This window comes from Mustela erminea, chromosome 14 (assembly GCF_009829155.1).
Source record: "Mustela erminea isolate mMusErm1 chromosome 14, mMusErm1.Pri, whole genome shotgun sequence".
NCBI classification, from domain to species: Eukaryota; Metazoa; Chordata; class Mammalia; order Carnivora; family Mustelidae; genus Mustela; species Mustela erminea.
The window spans coordinates 3,632,293-3,647,969 of NC_045627.1; the positions used below are offsets into that span (position 1 = coordinate 3,632,293).

A 15,677-nucleotide genomic window follows, 5' to 3' on the forward strand; every position below is an offset into this window, starting at 1 on the left:
AGGTGGCCTAGGGTGGGGAGCACCCCAGTCTGAGCCTCAGTTTTCCCATTTGCAAAAGAGGATTCGTTATTTATTCAGACACTTAGTGAGTGTGCCATGTGTCAGTCGCTATTCTAGGTGTAGGACACAGCTTTGGACAAGTCAACAAACTCCTTCGTAAGATTGAGCTGATATTCTAAAAAAGGAAATAGACAGTACCCAAATATATCATACAATGTCCAATGGAGAGAGACGCAGTACAGGAGAAGAATATTCCAGGTGGCAGAGGGATGGCAAATGCAAAGGTCCTGAGGCAGGAGTCCGTTTTCTGGGTTCCAAGAAGAGCAAAAAGGTCAGAGGTGAGAGCAGAATGAGTAAGACGGAGGGTGCTAGGAGGTGGAGGAGAGCCATGGGAGACACAGGCTAAGGGTCAAATATTGCGTGACTTGCACCATGTCGCAAGATTAGCAAGTAATGGCCAGAACCAAAGCCAGAGTCCTATTCAAAAGGCTCTCTCTCCGGGGACATCAAAGGTACATTCCAGAGAGGCCATAAAGCTGTTTGGTTTTTTAAAACCAAAATATCAAAGGACAGGGTGCCGCTCCCACAGAATCTATGAGGTCAGGAAATCCTTACCTGCAAAATATGTAGCCATTTTTACACTAAGGACGATACAAGTGTCTTGCACATCTCCGTGCCCACTCCCACACTCGGTTTGCACCTCAGGCAAAGTTTGGAAATGCCGCCTGCGAATGGGATGTTGTGCGGAGGAACGGGGAGCCTGGCAGAGTGTAGGGAGGTGCGGCAGAAGAAGGGGTGGCCCTGGAAAGGGCGGTGTGAAAGGAGGAGACTTTGAGCCGCTCCCAAGGCTCAGATGCTGCTCTGGGATTGGGTGGTGGGTTCACACGGGAACTGGGAGAGGCAACAGCAGAGTCTAGGACGGAGAGAGGACCCCTCCATGCTTGTAAACTGAGGCCCGGGGAGTTGGCTCCTCTCAGCCAGCCCTGAGACCAAGTCTGTAAACAAGACAGGGCTGCACCCAGCTAAACTACCAGTGCCACTTGGAAGACGGCCCCAATCACAGGAGCCAAACCGAAATCTCTGGTGTTTAGAAATCCGGTGTTGTGATTTTCCCTTTGGCAGCTGTCGGTGTGGACTGGATTTATCTCTAAAATCTCTTGAGCCTGAACAAAGCTAGAATATAAACACTTTCTCCCAATCTTACCATGATAGAACTTAGGATACATTTGATTCACATCCCTAATTCCAAGGGTTGGCTGTTGGCTACTCCAGGTTGCCTCTCCCTCCCGCATCTGGATCCCTGGGCCTTTAACGTTTAAATGTGTCTCTGGGCCAGATGTTTAAATGTGTCTTCAAATTCTGCATGCCCCCCCACCGCAAGGGCACCTTCCCAAGCTGCAGTATAAGCCGCCCGTTGGCCCCACAGAGAGGGTCCACACAGGCCTTTGCGTTGCCAGGAGGCATGCGGGGACATGTAGAAACTGGGTCTGTGGGAATCCCTCGTGGGTCCCTTGTGGATCTGAGAATCAAAACCAGGGGTTCTCAGTGGGCACATGGGGAGGAGGTCAGCCCTTCCTTAGGGCTCCAGACACAGAGGCGCAGAGGCCTCTACCATGCCTTTCCCATCCCCCAACCCGACTCCAGGACACGCTGGGAATATGCGGTCACCAGTCACCTGTGCTTGCCCTCGCCCCCACCCGCCTTGAGACAGAGACTCCCGGGCCTGAGGTGTGCCTACGAGAGGTTGGGAGGGACCGCAGGGTGGCCACCATTCTTTCTGAGGCCTGGGGGCTGCTGCCTTGGGGGAGGAGAGTCGACATAAGTGTCCAGTGCCCTGCGAGGGATCTGGGCACTGAACCAGCGGTTCCTGTCACAGTGCCGCCCAGCCCCCTGCTACAGCTAGAGAAGTGCTGTACCCACAACAACAGCGTCACGCTGGCCTGGAGGATGCCACCCTTCACCCACAGCCCTGTGGACGGCTACATCCTGGAGCTGGACGACGGCGACGGGGGCCAGTTCCGGGTGAGGCCCTGCTGCTTGTTTGGAGGGTTCCTAACTCTGAGGTCTCTGGACTAGCCTGTGGGGCTGCCCTCAACTCCAGTGCTGCCCCCAGAGGGCACTGGCCCAAAAGCAGAGGGCTGGTGGGTCTGGACCCTTGGGAGCTGGTGCCATTCCAACAAGGGCTAGGTCTGGGCAGCCCCCGCAGGCAGAGGTGGCAGCCACAAAACATTTAGGACAGCTTTCCTGTGAAGACTGACACAGGTCTGAGGCCAAGGAGGAACTCAGAGAAGCTGTCACCTGCGCGATTAACTTCCCAGTTCACCCCACCAGTGTAGTCTTACCTGTTATTCCATGTCCTCCCAGATACCCCCATTCGCGCAGGTCCCCACTCCCTCAATGCCCTGTCACTCCCTGCTCTGTCTGCCTCGTGGATTGTTCTACCTGGCGAAGTGCTCTGCGTGTACAGACAGATACTTGGTAAACGGTGGTTGGGTTGGAATGACCTATGCTCATGTTCCCTGTGATGAAATACCATGGGGTTAATAAAGGCTCTTTGTGAGCCGGAGATGGTCTTCTACTCCCCCATCTGGTAGAGACCCCAGCCCAGAACCCCTAATAGAGCTCTACCTTGAGATTTCACACAGTGAAGCTCAGGTCACTGCCAAGGTGCTTTGTGGGCAGGAGACCAGGGAGCACAAACTCTGAGTCTTCTGAGAGTTGCCCCTTTTCCTTCCTGAGGACACTAAGACACACTAGAGCAAACCAGTGCCACCACGATAGTTGTTCTGTCCTCGGGAGCTGTGCCATCTAACAAGTCTTGCCGAAGACCAATACTCCTTTTGTTTCTCTCAAAGGAATTAAGCATTTGTTGTTTCATTTTGTTTGTTTGTTTGTTTGAAAGGTCGCCTACAAGAACATAAGACTTGGGGAAAGAACAACAGCATTCCCTTGGGAATTGTTGGGTCCCCTGTGGCTCTGGGCATTTTAGGGAAGAGAGGAACAGAGGTCGGGTCAGCAAGGAATGGCAGCAGATCACTCACTGGGCTCAGAACCTCAGAGGTCTGGCTGTGCAAAGGAGCAAAGACCGGAAAGAGCTCCTGGACCGGGAATAGGGAAAAGAGCCCCTGTTTCTGAAATGGGAAGAGAAGACTGTTTTAGGCTGTGCAAAGAAGCAGCCACAAATACTGATGGCCTCTCTGCTGTGAGACATGACCAATAACGAAGGCTAGATACAGGGGCTAGAATTGATGAGGAGTCACACGTTATAGGAGGGAGAGTGTTGGCTTTGAATGCAGATAGGCGTGGACTTGAACCCTGGCTTCCACAGTGGTTCACTCTGATGCTGGGCAGGTTTCCTACCTTGTCCGTGTCTCCTCATATATAAAATATAAAAAAAAACCAATAACACCTTTCAAGGATTGTGTGAGGATTAAAATGCCTGATACAGAGCATTGCACACAGCGATTATTATTAATAACTTGGAATAACAAAGGGAGCGCCAACCCCCATAGGAAATATGTTCAGACAAAGTAGAAACAGTGGCACAGGAGGAGGGCCAGGCTGTGCATTGGGGGAAGTTAGGTGGACAAAGGTGAGTTTGAAGTGAATGGGGAGCAAAGTAAGTCCCTACTGAAGGCTCTTTGGGGTCCCGTTCAGAAATGTGTCACCCTCTCAGGAGGCTGTGAGCAACGCAGTTCTGGGGGGAGGGGTGGCAGAAGAGGGGGAGGGGGCGTGCAATGCCCCTTTCAGTCCAAATCAACTTGAACCCACCTGTGCTTGGTCACACGCTTCTGCTGTCCGCTTCTTCCCATTGAATGTACTGACCCTTCTAAAAATATTGGTGATTTAGTCTAGTTAGATGCCTAGCACATGTTTCCTAGCTTAAATTCCCAGAAAAACCCAAAAATCTTCTCTTGCTCCAACCAAGAAGGAAGTGAGGTTTCTGTACCTCCACCCCCTTGGGGAGTCCTGTCTGACTGGCTAGCCTCAACAGGGCCAGGACATCCTCAGGCACCATGCTGGCTGGCTGCAGACCCGCTGTCCCTCCCTGCCTCCCTAGGACCCCCTCACACCTCCGCTCCACACAGGCAGAGGGGCTGGCCGGCCAGGGGTCAGACTCTGTGCCCGACTTGGACACGGTCTGCAACCCTGCAGCCCTCATCCAAATTCCTCTGATTCAAGAGCTCTGTGGGGGCACTAGCTCTTTGAATGTCAGTATGTCGCTAAGAGAAATGTTCCCACTAACTGAGGCATCTCCTGAGTACTCTTGGCTGTCTTTTAGGAAGTGTATGTTGGCAAAGAGACCCTGTGCACCATCGACGGTCTGCATTTCAACAGCACCTACAACGCCAGGGTCAAGGCGTTCAACTCCTCTGGCGTCGGGCCTTACAGTAAAACTGTCGTCCTGCAGACGTCTGATGGTAAGCACTCAGGGCTCAGGGTAGGATCAGATTCAGGCACTGGGGACAAGCTTCAGAAGGAGAACAGGTGGGAACACTCAGCTGCGTAGGACAGAGGAATGGAGGGATGGAGGGAATGTGGCAGCAGAAGTGTGTGTCTCCTCTGGCTCCATCCCTGCCCTGCTCACTGTGGCCCCTTGCCTGCACGTCCCCTCCCCCGACAAGCCACCAAAAAAGAGCCGGTTCTTCACCCCACTTGCTGGACTGGGAAGGGGAACAAGCAACTGAGAAGCTCAGGGTGATCCAGGGGCTGAGAATGGGTAAGCAGTCCTGGAGAAAAGGCCACTGGTCCCTGGGCATGATGATCCCTTGAATACCTAGTGTGAGAGCCCAGATCTGAGGCTTTACACACCTCACCGCAACCTTTCAGGTCTCTGGCAACGAGAGCGCATGGGCATTCACGGGATTTTGGTCATCTGAGTCCTTAGCAGGGAGTGATGACTTAAATAAAGAACATGTTCCAAAAGCGTCCTTCCCACTCACCCAGACATGCCCCAGCTTCAGCTGCAGCGTCCTGGCATGGTGCCAGTCCTGTTTATTGTCATCGTGCATCCCAGCGTATCCTCTGGGTGCCCTGAGGGAAATGTGACACGCCTGGTTAGTCTCCCAAGGACGGAGGGGAGAGAGGGCAGCAGCAGATGCTCTCGTCAAGGGCACAACTGGAGATGCTTTTCTGAAAGTGGTGCAGCCCGCAGGCTCATTTTAGAAATCATGAAGAGGTCACCAGCTCTCTGCCCTCGGGGGCCCCCTAGCCTGGAGAGCAGCGGTTCTTGCCCCACGCACTGTGGTCGTAATCTTAGAGCAAGTGCCTCATTTCCCCCAGTTTGAGGGCTTGGAGAATGGAGGAGGCCACTCGATGGGCTGCGGAACAGGAGGATGGAGCTTGGTGACTTTGGTTACATCGCTTCACTTCTCTGGATGTCATATCTCACACCCACCGTCTTTAACTTAAAACCGTGTGGCGCATAAGGGAACAGTGTCCAAGACCCGGACTGCACAAGATGCATTTAGGTCTGGTCTCTGACGCCCCAATGTCTGCATTCCTTGGCAAGGTTGGGCTCATGGGATTGAGACGCTGGATGAACACAGATCTGAGAGAGAGAGAGACAGAGAGAGAGTGTGTATGTGTGTGTACATGTGTGCCCAGGTGTTACTCCTACAGGGAAGAACATTCAACACAGGATGCCAACTTTCTGAGAGATGCAAATGAGGCTTTCTCCGAGCCCAGGGTAGAGACCGCTAGAGATTTCCATCCCTGACTCTGCTTCCCTCCTCTCCAGTGGCCTGGTTCACCTTTGACCCCAACTCTGGGCACCGGGACATCATTTTATCCAATGACAACCAGACGGCCACGTGTAGCAGCTACGACGACCGGGTGGTGCTGGGTACAGCAGCTTTCTCCAAGGGCGTGCACTACTGGGAGCTGCACGTGGACCGGTACGACAACCACCCGGACCCCGCATTCGGGGTGGCCCGGGCCAGCGTGGTCAAGGACATGATGCTGGGCAAAGACGACAAGGCCTGGGCTATGTACGTGGACAACAACCGCAGCTGGTTCATGCACTGCAACTCCCACACCAACAGGTGCGCCGTGGTGGGGCATGCAGGGGCGAGGGCCCTGCCAGCAGCGCGTCCCTGCAGCCATCCCCGAGGTCAGGCATCGGCGGGAGGTTGGAGGGGAGAGGTGTTGCAGCTACTTGGCTGTCCAGTGTCCCTGTGGAAGTGAGTGTTTGCCTGCAGAGACTAGAGCAGCCCCAGGGCACGTGGCTTTATGGGACACTCAGCAAACCCCACAACCAGGTTTTGCCAGGCCCCTAGGCTGTCCTTCCCTTCCCAGTTCTGCTCCCCTTTCCTTTATGCACTGTTAGCTGGGGCCCAAGTCCCCGCGCAGCCGGCGCCCTCGAGGCTGTGACCAGGTCTCTGCAATGGGAGCAGGTGCCATTAGCCAGCTGCCTATTCACAAACCACAGAGGGGCCCGGTCCAGACCCCCCAGCTCTGTCTCTACCTGCGTAAACCAAACAGGGCCCAGATACACTGCCCACGGGAGGAATAACAGGAAGCACTTTTTATTTTATTTTATTTATTCAGTGTTCAAGATTGTTTATGCACCACACTCAGTGCTCCATGCAATACGTGCCCTCCTTAATACCCACCACCAGGCTCACCCAACCTCCCACCCACCGCCCCTCCAAAACCCTCAGTTTGTTTCTCAGAGTCCACAGTCTCTCATGGTTCATCTTCCTCTCCGATTTCCCCCAACTCACTTCTCCTTCCCTTCTCCTAATGTCCTCCGTACTATTCCTTATGCTCCACAAGTAAGTGAAACCATATGATAATTGACTCTCTCTGCTTGACTTATTTCACTCAGCATAATCTCTTCCAGTCCCGTCCATGTTGATACAAAAGTTGGGTATTCATCCTTTCTGATGGAGGCATAATATTCCATAGTGTATATGGATCACATCTTCCTTATGCATTTGTCCGTTGAAGGGCATCTTGTTTCTTTCCACAGTTTGGCATCTGTGGCCATTGCTGCTATGAACACTGGGGAACAGATGGCCCTTCTTTTCACTACATCTGTATCTTCGGGGTAAATACCCAGGAGTGCAATTGCAGGGTCATAGGGAAGTTCTATTTTTAATTTCCTAAGGAATCACCACACTGTTCTCCAAAGCGGCTGCACCAACTTGCATTCCCACCAACAGTGGAAGGGGGTTCCCCTTTCTCCACATCCCCTCCAACACATGTTGCTTCTTGCCTTGTTAATTTTGGCCATTCTAACTGGCGTAAGGTGGTACCTCCCTGTGGTTTTGGTTTGAATCTCATGGCTAGTGACAATGAACTTTTTTCATGTGTCTGTTAGCCATTTGTATACATGGCGCCTGAGGCTTACAGTATCTCATTCAGTTCTCACCAGTATACAAAAGTCCTTTTACAGATTCTAGGTTAAACAAGTGTCCCAAGTCACAGCACTACCTCGAGGCGCTGTCAGAGCCCCGCCAGAGTCCCGCCTCTGCTTCTCTGTGGGGTTGGGGAGCAGGTGGGACCCTGGGTAGGGGGCTGCGATAGCGGAGCCCTGCACCGCCCCAGGGCAGAGGCCCCACTTGGATGGGAAGCCCGTGTGCGCACCTCGGACCGGTCTCTACCGCCACCCGGTGGTCAGTGTCTGAATAGCACCAGGGGCCGGCTCCAGTTCCTTTTCTCCACCCTGGGCTCAGCACACCCTGGGGGAACCTGCCCTCTTGGGAAGCCCTTTTCCAGTCAGCGCCCCAGGTTTTTCCCACGACCTTCCTCATGACCTTGCTCTCTGCCCTGCCTGCAGCTGGTGAGCTTCTGCCCCATCAGGAAGAGGGTAAAAATGGGTTTTTTTGTCAGCGTGGAGCCTCTGAGCTGTGGGTAGAGACCTCAGCCCTCAGCTGAGGGAAGGGCGTCTGGTGGACCTGCTTCTAACACGGAGAGGAGGCAGGTCGGCCAGGGCCCCCGCAGCACAGTGCAGCTCACCGATGCTTCTCGCAGAGCGGACGTGAACTCCCACCGTGGCCAAATGTGGGATCAGGGATGCTTATCAGAGCGTCACAACTTAGCCTCAGGCTCCACCACTGGTGCCCACAGGATGGCGACTCCAACAGGGGACTTGGTCGCAGGTGTCTGGGCCGTTTCTGAGATGAGCTGAAGCCCCATGGACCTTCTGAAATCTCCTGGAGGCCTGGCTGTCTGTCTCTTTGTGGCTCTCAACTTCTCACGGGTTAAAGCTGTCTAGGGCACCAAGTTCGTTCCTTTCCTTGGCAGATAAAGGAGCCTTCCCTCCCCACTCCAGGTTTCTAAGTGGGACCTGCTCATCAAAACCCGAAAACTCCCTGGGGGTTCAAGTCTCAGGAACTGTGAGGGTAAACGGGACAGAATAAGCTGGTTCCCCCAGGGTAAGGAAGCAAACATGAGAGGTAAGGCCTTCCTGTGTGGCCCTTAACTGGTGAGTGCGCTTCAGGAAAAGTCTCAGAAGAGCTCCCTGCATGGCCAGGGGGCTGTGTGTCGGGGAGGATATTCCGAGCATCCTTTAAGTGACTCAGAGCCATCACCTCCATCCCAAGCTCGGTGTGGTTGGTGATGGGGCTTCCTGGGGCTTCTCTTCCCAGGACGGAAGGTGGCGTGTGCAAGGGGGCCACTGTTGGCGTGCTCCTGGACCTGAATAAGCACACTCTGACCTTCTTCATCAACGGGCAGCAGCAAGGCCCCACCGCCTTCAGCCACGTGGAGGGGGTCTTCATGCCGGCCCTCAGCCTCAACCGTAACGTGCAGGTAACTGTGTATCCTCGAGGCAGGAGCCCATCTGGTGGCTCCCCTCGGGGCTCGGGGGCTTCCAGAGGGCACTTGGATGACGTGGGCTGTAAGGCAGCTGACTGTCGTGTGCCCAGGCAGAGAGCCACCTCCCCTCAGCCCACCTTCCCTGGAGACGGTCTCTCCGGCGTGATCAAGTCTCACTTACTCACTTGAAATAAGCAGAGGCTCTAAGCCGGTGGCCAGGTGTGTGCTGGGCCTTCTGGGTGAGGCTCTCCCCTGAGAGGAAAAACACACAAGTGGGCTGGAAGAGACTCGTCCGAGGGGCTGTGAGTTTCCTTCTGCTCCCTCTCGCCCTTCTCTGCTCCCTCTGGCTCCCATATGAAGTAGGCAAGAAAGATGTCCTTTTAGATCTCAGGGCTGGGCCGTCCCCAGGGAGGGCTCAGGAGGCTGCAAAAGGATAGAGACAGACTGGGAGCCCGGATGGGTGTGTGTCGGGGGGAGAGTAAAGTGGAGGCAGCACCCTTGGCCTCTGGCAGAGCCCTCCTCCCACGGGGGTCCTGCTTTGTGGTGCCCACTGGCTCTGAGTACTGACAGGGCTGCGTCCATCACTGATGGATTGATTTGTACCCCCGCTTGCTCACGGGAGGGCTTTGAGGCAGCCTGAAACGTGGGCTGTCCTCCCACCTGGTTAATAGAACAGGTGCCCGAAAGGCACGGGGGCCACGGAAAGAAAGCAGAAACAAATACATAACTGCGAGGGCCATACGCCTGCTGCAACAGAGCCTCGGCCTTGTCTGGGCTCCTGGCTGCCAGGACAAAGTGGGCTGTCCGGGCACAAACCAGCTCCTCGGGGCAAACTGGTGGACACTGCAGGAGTGAAATTGAGCCACACAGCAAACAGTGTAGCCTACGAGAGAGAGAGAAGCCCTTGGGATGCTGCCTGTGGCCACCCACTGTGCTCTGTGAGGGATTCTCATGGTGGCCTCCCCAACCCTCACTCAGCCCGCCTTCTTTTTCAGGTCACTCTGCACACAGGACTGGAAGTGCCGACAAACCTGGGACGGCCCAAGCTGTCCGGCAACTAGCCTCCCAGCTCCAACTGCTCACCGGCATCTGGGAAGAGCCCCTCCGCCCCTCACTACGTTCAAAGAACCCACAAGGGTAGGACGATCGTGTCACAGGTGCAGCCCCAGCAGCCACTGAGTAACTTAGAGAAAAGTTTTCTTTGGGAGATGCGGAAGAGGTCTGCGAGCCATGCCTGTTGGGGCGACTGGTTAAACTGGCCACTTGTGAAAGTAACCACTGGTTGATGGTGAACGTGGGTATGTGTCCCTATCATATCTCCTGGACGTTGCAAATACTCCCAAAGAAGGACCTTTCTCATGTTTCCTGCCATCTGTTTTCAAAGCTTGTCTTTTGGGGGAAGGAGGCACCAGGAGGGCAGACCGGCACCCCGAGAGCAGGAGGCAGGAAGACAGTTTGGATTCCTATGCTCCAAGTGTTGACCCTTCGCCGGGACACCACTCAGTCCCGAGGCTACAGGTTCTCACCTTCGCCAGGAAATGTGATCCTTTTGCTTGTAGGTCCTGGAGGTTCCACTCGGTTATGCCCTTGCAAACCTCATCCAAGGTCGATAGAAAGGGGCACTGATTTGGACCTTCACCACTCCCACTGAACTGCTGAGAACCTTTTAAAATGGTTTTCTTTGGTCCTTCATTAATCAACCAGTCTCTCTCTCTGTCTCTCTCTGTCTCTCTCTCTTTCTTTCTCTTGCACGCATGCGCGCACACACACCACGCACGTAGTTTGCTAAAATTCATTCACGCGGTTGTTCGTTCTTAAACACAAAGGAAAACACGGACATCGGAATGATAATGTGAGGAGTCGTCACCTGGTGGCTCTTTCTGGAACTGCAAGCCTGTCTGAGTTGCTCTCTTCCAGACCGGGGGTCCCCCCTCCCCGACTCAGAGCAGGAAAGGTGGGAGGCCCTGGGGAAGCCGCTTAGAGCCGCCGCCCCTTGCTTGGAGACCCACCCTACTGTCATCCTGGAAGCAGGAGGTGGCCCCAGGGGCAGGCGTGGTTCTGCTCTGGGGTGGGGGGTGCAGTTCCTCGAAGAAGGCAGGAAACAGCAATATCAGCGAGTTCCTCGCCCCTCAGTCTCCTGGGAGGAGCTTGGGTGTCCAGATCTCTAGAGGCCCAGGTGGTGCCTCCTTGCTGGGAACACAGACCTTCTCCCAGGAGACGCGCAGGAGTGATTTGTGTCTCTGGGAAAGAGAGCTCGCTTTAGGGGCTCTGAGCCTGGAGCCTGCCTTGCTCCTGTCCCTAGAGCACCTTCCCGTCCTCTTCTTTTCCTCCTTGTCACCTGCCACCTCCACTTTCCATCTGGTAGTGAAACGTTCTGTCTCCTTTTTAAAAGAATCTATTTTATCAAGCATTTTATTTTGTCCACTTGTTGGTTCGGATTTTTATAAAACTCAGCTCGTAAACCGGCAGCAACTGTGTTGACTCAGTTCTACCTGCTTGTTGAGACGCTGCCCTTGCTTTCTGAGTCTCCCCGGCCGATGCTGTGTAGACCCTGCCCCTAGCAGCAGATCCGACAATCCTACCTCAGAGCCCACGCCCTTGGACTGCAAGCCTGCCTTGTCTCCGCCTTGCGGGCAGGTGTGGCCAGCTAGGCCAGCCACCGGCGTCTTCAGGAGCTGCCTGGTGCTGTCTCAGCCTCCGTGCCCGGTCCTGGTAGCCACCTGCCAGGGATGCTGAGGTCCTGCCTCTTCATTCTCTGCCTGCTACGTGGTTCCTTGGGTGCACGGAGGCACTCCTTGTCCTGTCCCGGAGCTCTGCCAGATGCCCCCCGCTGGGGATGTCCCTCCAGGACCCCAGGCTACCGCCTGTCCTCCCAGCAACTGCCTCTCTCCTCTTTGCTTCCACTTGCCTTTGGTTCGCTCCTTAGCCATAGCTCCGGGTGGACTCAGCTTGGAAGACGGAGAGGATTCCTAAAGATTGGAGGACACAGAGGAGCCATGGCCTTCCTGGGGCTGATGAAGCTTGGCTGATGGGCCCAGACGTATCGGCTGTGGGAGAAGAACCACCAGTGCCCTGGGAGTGACATCAGGAGTGAGTGTGGCTGGGAAGGCGGTGGTGGCTCTCCGTAGCAGGGTCCCAGTGTGAGGCTGGGGAGCATCCAGAGTGCCTGAAGCTGGCCCCGGCTCTGCCTCATTGGAGAGGAGCTGCTCCAGGTCAGTCAGCTGGACTTGGTACCACACTCAGGACAGCCAGCGCCTCGGTCAGAGGGAGATAGGAACAAGGAGAAGGGAAAGTCCCACAATGGCAGGGGGTCTCTTTGGGATATAAAAGGTGGTTTTCCAGAGGGAAGCTTCCAGAATCCCTCACTCCTGTGAGGGCCCAGAGCAGGCACCTTGCTACCTTTGCCAACTCTTCCAGGAGCCCAGCAGCAATACGGCCGATGCCAGGCCCCCTGTCAGGCTGTCCTACAGCCACCTCTCCTGTCTTCAGCACAATACACCTTTCAGGGACAAGAACGGACCGAAGAGAGAAGGCAGGTCCATGCCACACACCTGTGTTTTTGAGCGACCAGCAAAACGAAGAATGAATCATCAACAGCTCGGGGCTTTATGTCACCCTCCCAGGAGGGCCCTGGTATGTGGAGTCGAGATGACCAGTCATGGGTTTCTTATCTGCCATCAAATTCCCTGGCCCTTTACAATGAACGTGGTGGCATTTTTGTACATAAAATTATATTAGGACGATGCTTGTTTGTTGGCTAGCCAAGGGATAACTTGGTGTTTGTCGTTGAGCAGTTTCGGTGAGAAAGGAGTTCAGAGTAACTTAGATCGTCAAGTTCCACTGCGTTGTAAATAATGGCTAACATAGTTCTGCGGTTTGTTCTTTGCTGGTGAGCAGGTTTGGTCGAAGTGTATGCCTTCCCTTCTAGAACTAATCCTTTTTAAAAAGTGTTCCCATAGCAAGTCACTGCATAGCATCCTAGCTCCCAATTCAAAGCAAGGTACGACAGCACATGCAGCCCTGCCTCCCCCTCTCTGTCCTGTTTAGGAAAATAATGATTTTAATTAAAGTGGACATCAGTAATCCTGACCCACAAAGCAAATGACCTAAAAGCTATAAAACTGTATATAGTTCTAGGCTGAATCCTCAGCCATATATGAACTCCATGGTTGTGACAGCACTGTCAAGCGCCCCGTGGCCCGCTGACAGGGAGGAGGCTGGGGAGTGAGGCTGGGGATGGGAACAGGCCCGTCCTCCTTGGTCTGGGTGCCCAGGAATGCCCCACCTTTCTCTGCCCACCAGAGCACTCCCCGGACAGGATGAGGACGCAGGTCCTGTGTGTCATCCTTCCGGGGATATTTGCATTTTAGCCTTAATTCTGACTGCAAGTGAAAGGCTTGCCCCACAGCCCTTGAAGGTGTGTTTCAGCAGAGGGGTGGGCAGCTCTTACACAAAGCTGTTGCGGGTTCGACCCCGTGGCCTCCTGCTCATGGTGAGGTAGTGAGGATAGGGAAGAGCCCTGGGCAAGGCGGGATTCAGCATGGTAATGCTGGGAAATGCTGTCACAAGGCCCGTCGATGATGCCGGGTTTCTCGGTGTCAGCAGTAGTGACATTTTGGGGTGGGTAACTCTCTTACTGTGGGCGGTCCTGTGCGCTGTAGGATGGTTAACTGCATCCTTGGCCTCCACCCACAAGAGGCCAGTAGCGCCCCCCCTCCCAAGTTTGCTGCGATGACTACGCGTCTACAGACATTGCCAGCCGTCCCCTGCGGGACATCCTGGGCCGAGAGCCACTGGTTTGTCCTGTGTCCACATGTAGAGTGACGGGTGAGGCTTCACCCCAGTGTTAGACAGAAAGCCTGTATCACTGGGCTGTGGGCCTTCCTCCTAACCCCCAAGCCCAGGATGCGCCAGAGGGCTGCAGCATTCTGCCGGCGGGGGAAGGTGGGGAAGATGGCGTGAGCCGCAAAAAGAAGCCGAGGGGTCAGGTCTCACTTCGTACATCCTGCGGATGCCCCCCCCCCGCTCCGCAGCCCCACTCCTAGAAGGCAAACACTTGTTACCTTCTTTTTCCTTGGCCACGTTTGACCAGAAGCAACAGGAAATTCTTAATGGATTTGTGGCCTTTCTCTGGTTTTAAAAATCAAATCCAATCTCCTTAAAAGGTATTTAAGGTCTGCGCTGATTCCAGGACATCTCCACTTCTGTTTCTCAAGTAAGCCGTGTTCAAGGGATCGCATGCCTTGGCAGTCCTCCCTGGAGAGAACAGGATCCTGGTGGCTTTAACTTTGAATGGACTGGAAAATCATGGCATGGGTGTGGGCAAATGTCTTAAATCTTTCTGTGCCTCTGTATCCCCACCCGAAAATGGAACGAGTCATACTAACCTACCTCCTCTGATGTATTGTGAGGATTATAGAATAACACTTTTTAAAGGAAAAAAAATAATAGTCTTTCATCTATTGAGTCTAGGCTAATGGTTCCCATTCAGTGAATCAAGCCTGTGTGGTGACTTTTCAGAATGTTCTCTGACCACAGACAGTGTCTTCCATCCCAGCCTAGTAGGACCAGGAGCATGTGTTTATTACACTGTTGCCTGGCCTTGAGGAGGGGAAATTTCGACATGTAAAATAGGCTTCACATGACCATACAAAGCAACAAAACACCCCAAATGTTCCCATTGCCAGTGAGGCCTGTTTTAATGGTACTTTTTGTACAAAGTGCCGTAAACAGGCTGTGTATCAGCATCTCATTGTTCGTCCCAAAGGCATCTGAGTGCAGAAGCCCACATAAGACCTGGAAAGAGGTTAACCTGCCTTTCCGGCCACCTCGGTCACCTTAAGTTCTAGTATCTAAGGTGTCCCCCACCCGTTGTGTAACTCCATTGTCTCCCAAGATGTCAGGCAGGGGAGCAGCTCTGAGAACCAATGTCTAAGAGTAAGGCGGGAGGCCCCTGCTGGGCGGTCATCCGGCCCTGGGACTCCCCTTGTTCTACCTGCTAAGGGGGGTCTGGGCAGGGGGTACTCCAGGCTCTCTCAGTGAACGAGGCTGACTTCAGCCAGGGTTTGGGAGTCGAGACCTTACAGGGGAGTCTCGTCTGGAGGCGTCACTATTCTCTCAGAGTGCTGCTCCTGGAGGGAACAGGCTGCCCACCCCAGTCCTGGGGAAGACCTGGGCAAGGCAGACACCGCTCATCAGGCCAGGCCCTCAGGCAGGCAGGCTCCGAGGAGAGCCCAGAAACAGACTTCGGGTTTGAAAAGTGACTGCCGCGGCTGTGGGGAGTGGGAACATGACTGGCGTCTGCTGGGTGAGAGCCCAGCATGGGGCCAAGCTGGACCTTTCCAGTTCCTCCCATACCCGGTGACTGGGCGTCCCTCGCTCCCAGCTTCCTCGGCACCTAGAGGACGCACAGAGGGAGCAAGGCAGAAGATGTTAAATGCATGAGGTAGAATTGCTGCTTTCCCACTAAACTGTGTATTAAGCATGAGAGATTTGTTTAACGTTGGCAAAGGAATTTTAAAAAGTAACAAACTTTGTGTCCTTGTTTTGACTGCCCAGAGAACATCCCGTGCCTGCCTTTCTTTACCTGTTTTCTCCCTGCTCCCTGCCCTCGCATCCACTTCCCGTGAGAGTTGGTATCCGGAGGCAGCTCTTGGTCCGGTTCGTGTTCACGTCCCACTGGAAACACAGGGAGTGGCGGCGGGCGGGAGGGAGGAGGCGGGGGAAGGGGTGGGGAGGAAAGCAACTTTTTTCTAATTTTTGTATTGGTACCCACAAGCGTTTGTATTTTTTGAATTGCAAACACTGTGTTTTCTGGTCTTTGGGGGTCGGTTGAACTTTGTGTATTGCCTTTTGGAAAACCTGAGTTTTATCACAGTCTTACGCAGATTTGAAATAAATTCTTTTGACACTGC

General features: G+C 54.2%; 1 protein-coding gene across 2 annotated transcripts in view; it reads left to right on the plus strand.

Moving 5' to 3' along the window:
- Positions 1-15,677, plus strand: part of TRIM67 (tripartite motif containing 67) — a 44,332-nt gene extending 28,655 nt beyond the window's left edge. For both annotated transcript variants that reach the window (XM_032313664.1, XM_032313666.1), the window contains exons 6-10: positions 1,877-2,022; positions 4,283-4,421; positions 5,741-6,044; positions 8,595-8,757; positions 9,759-15,677. In XM_032313664.1, the coding sequence (XP_032169555.1) occupies positions 1,877-2,022; positions 4,283-4,421; positions 5,741-6,044; positions 8,595-8,757; positions 9,759-9,824 (818 nt within the window). In that variant the 3' untranslated portion in view covers positions 9,825-15,677. The remainder of the gene's footprint in view (positions 1-1,876; positions 2,023-4,282; positions 4,422-5,740; positions 6,045-8,594; positions 8,758-9,758) is intronic.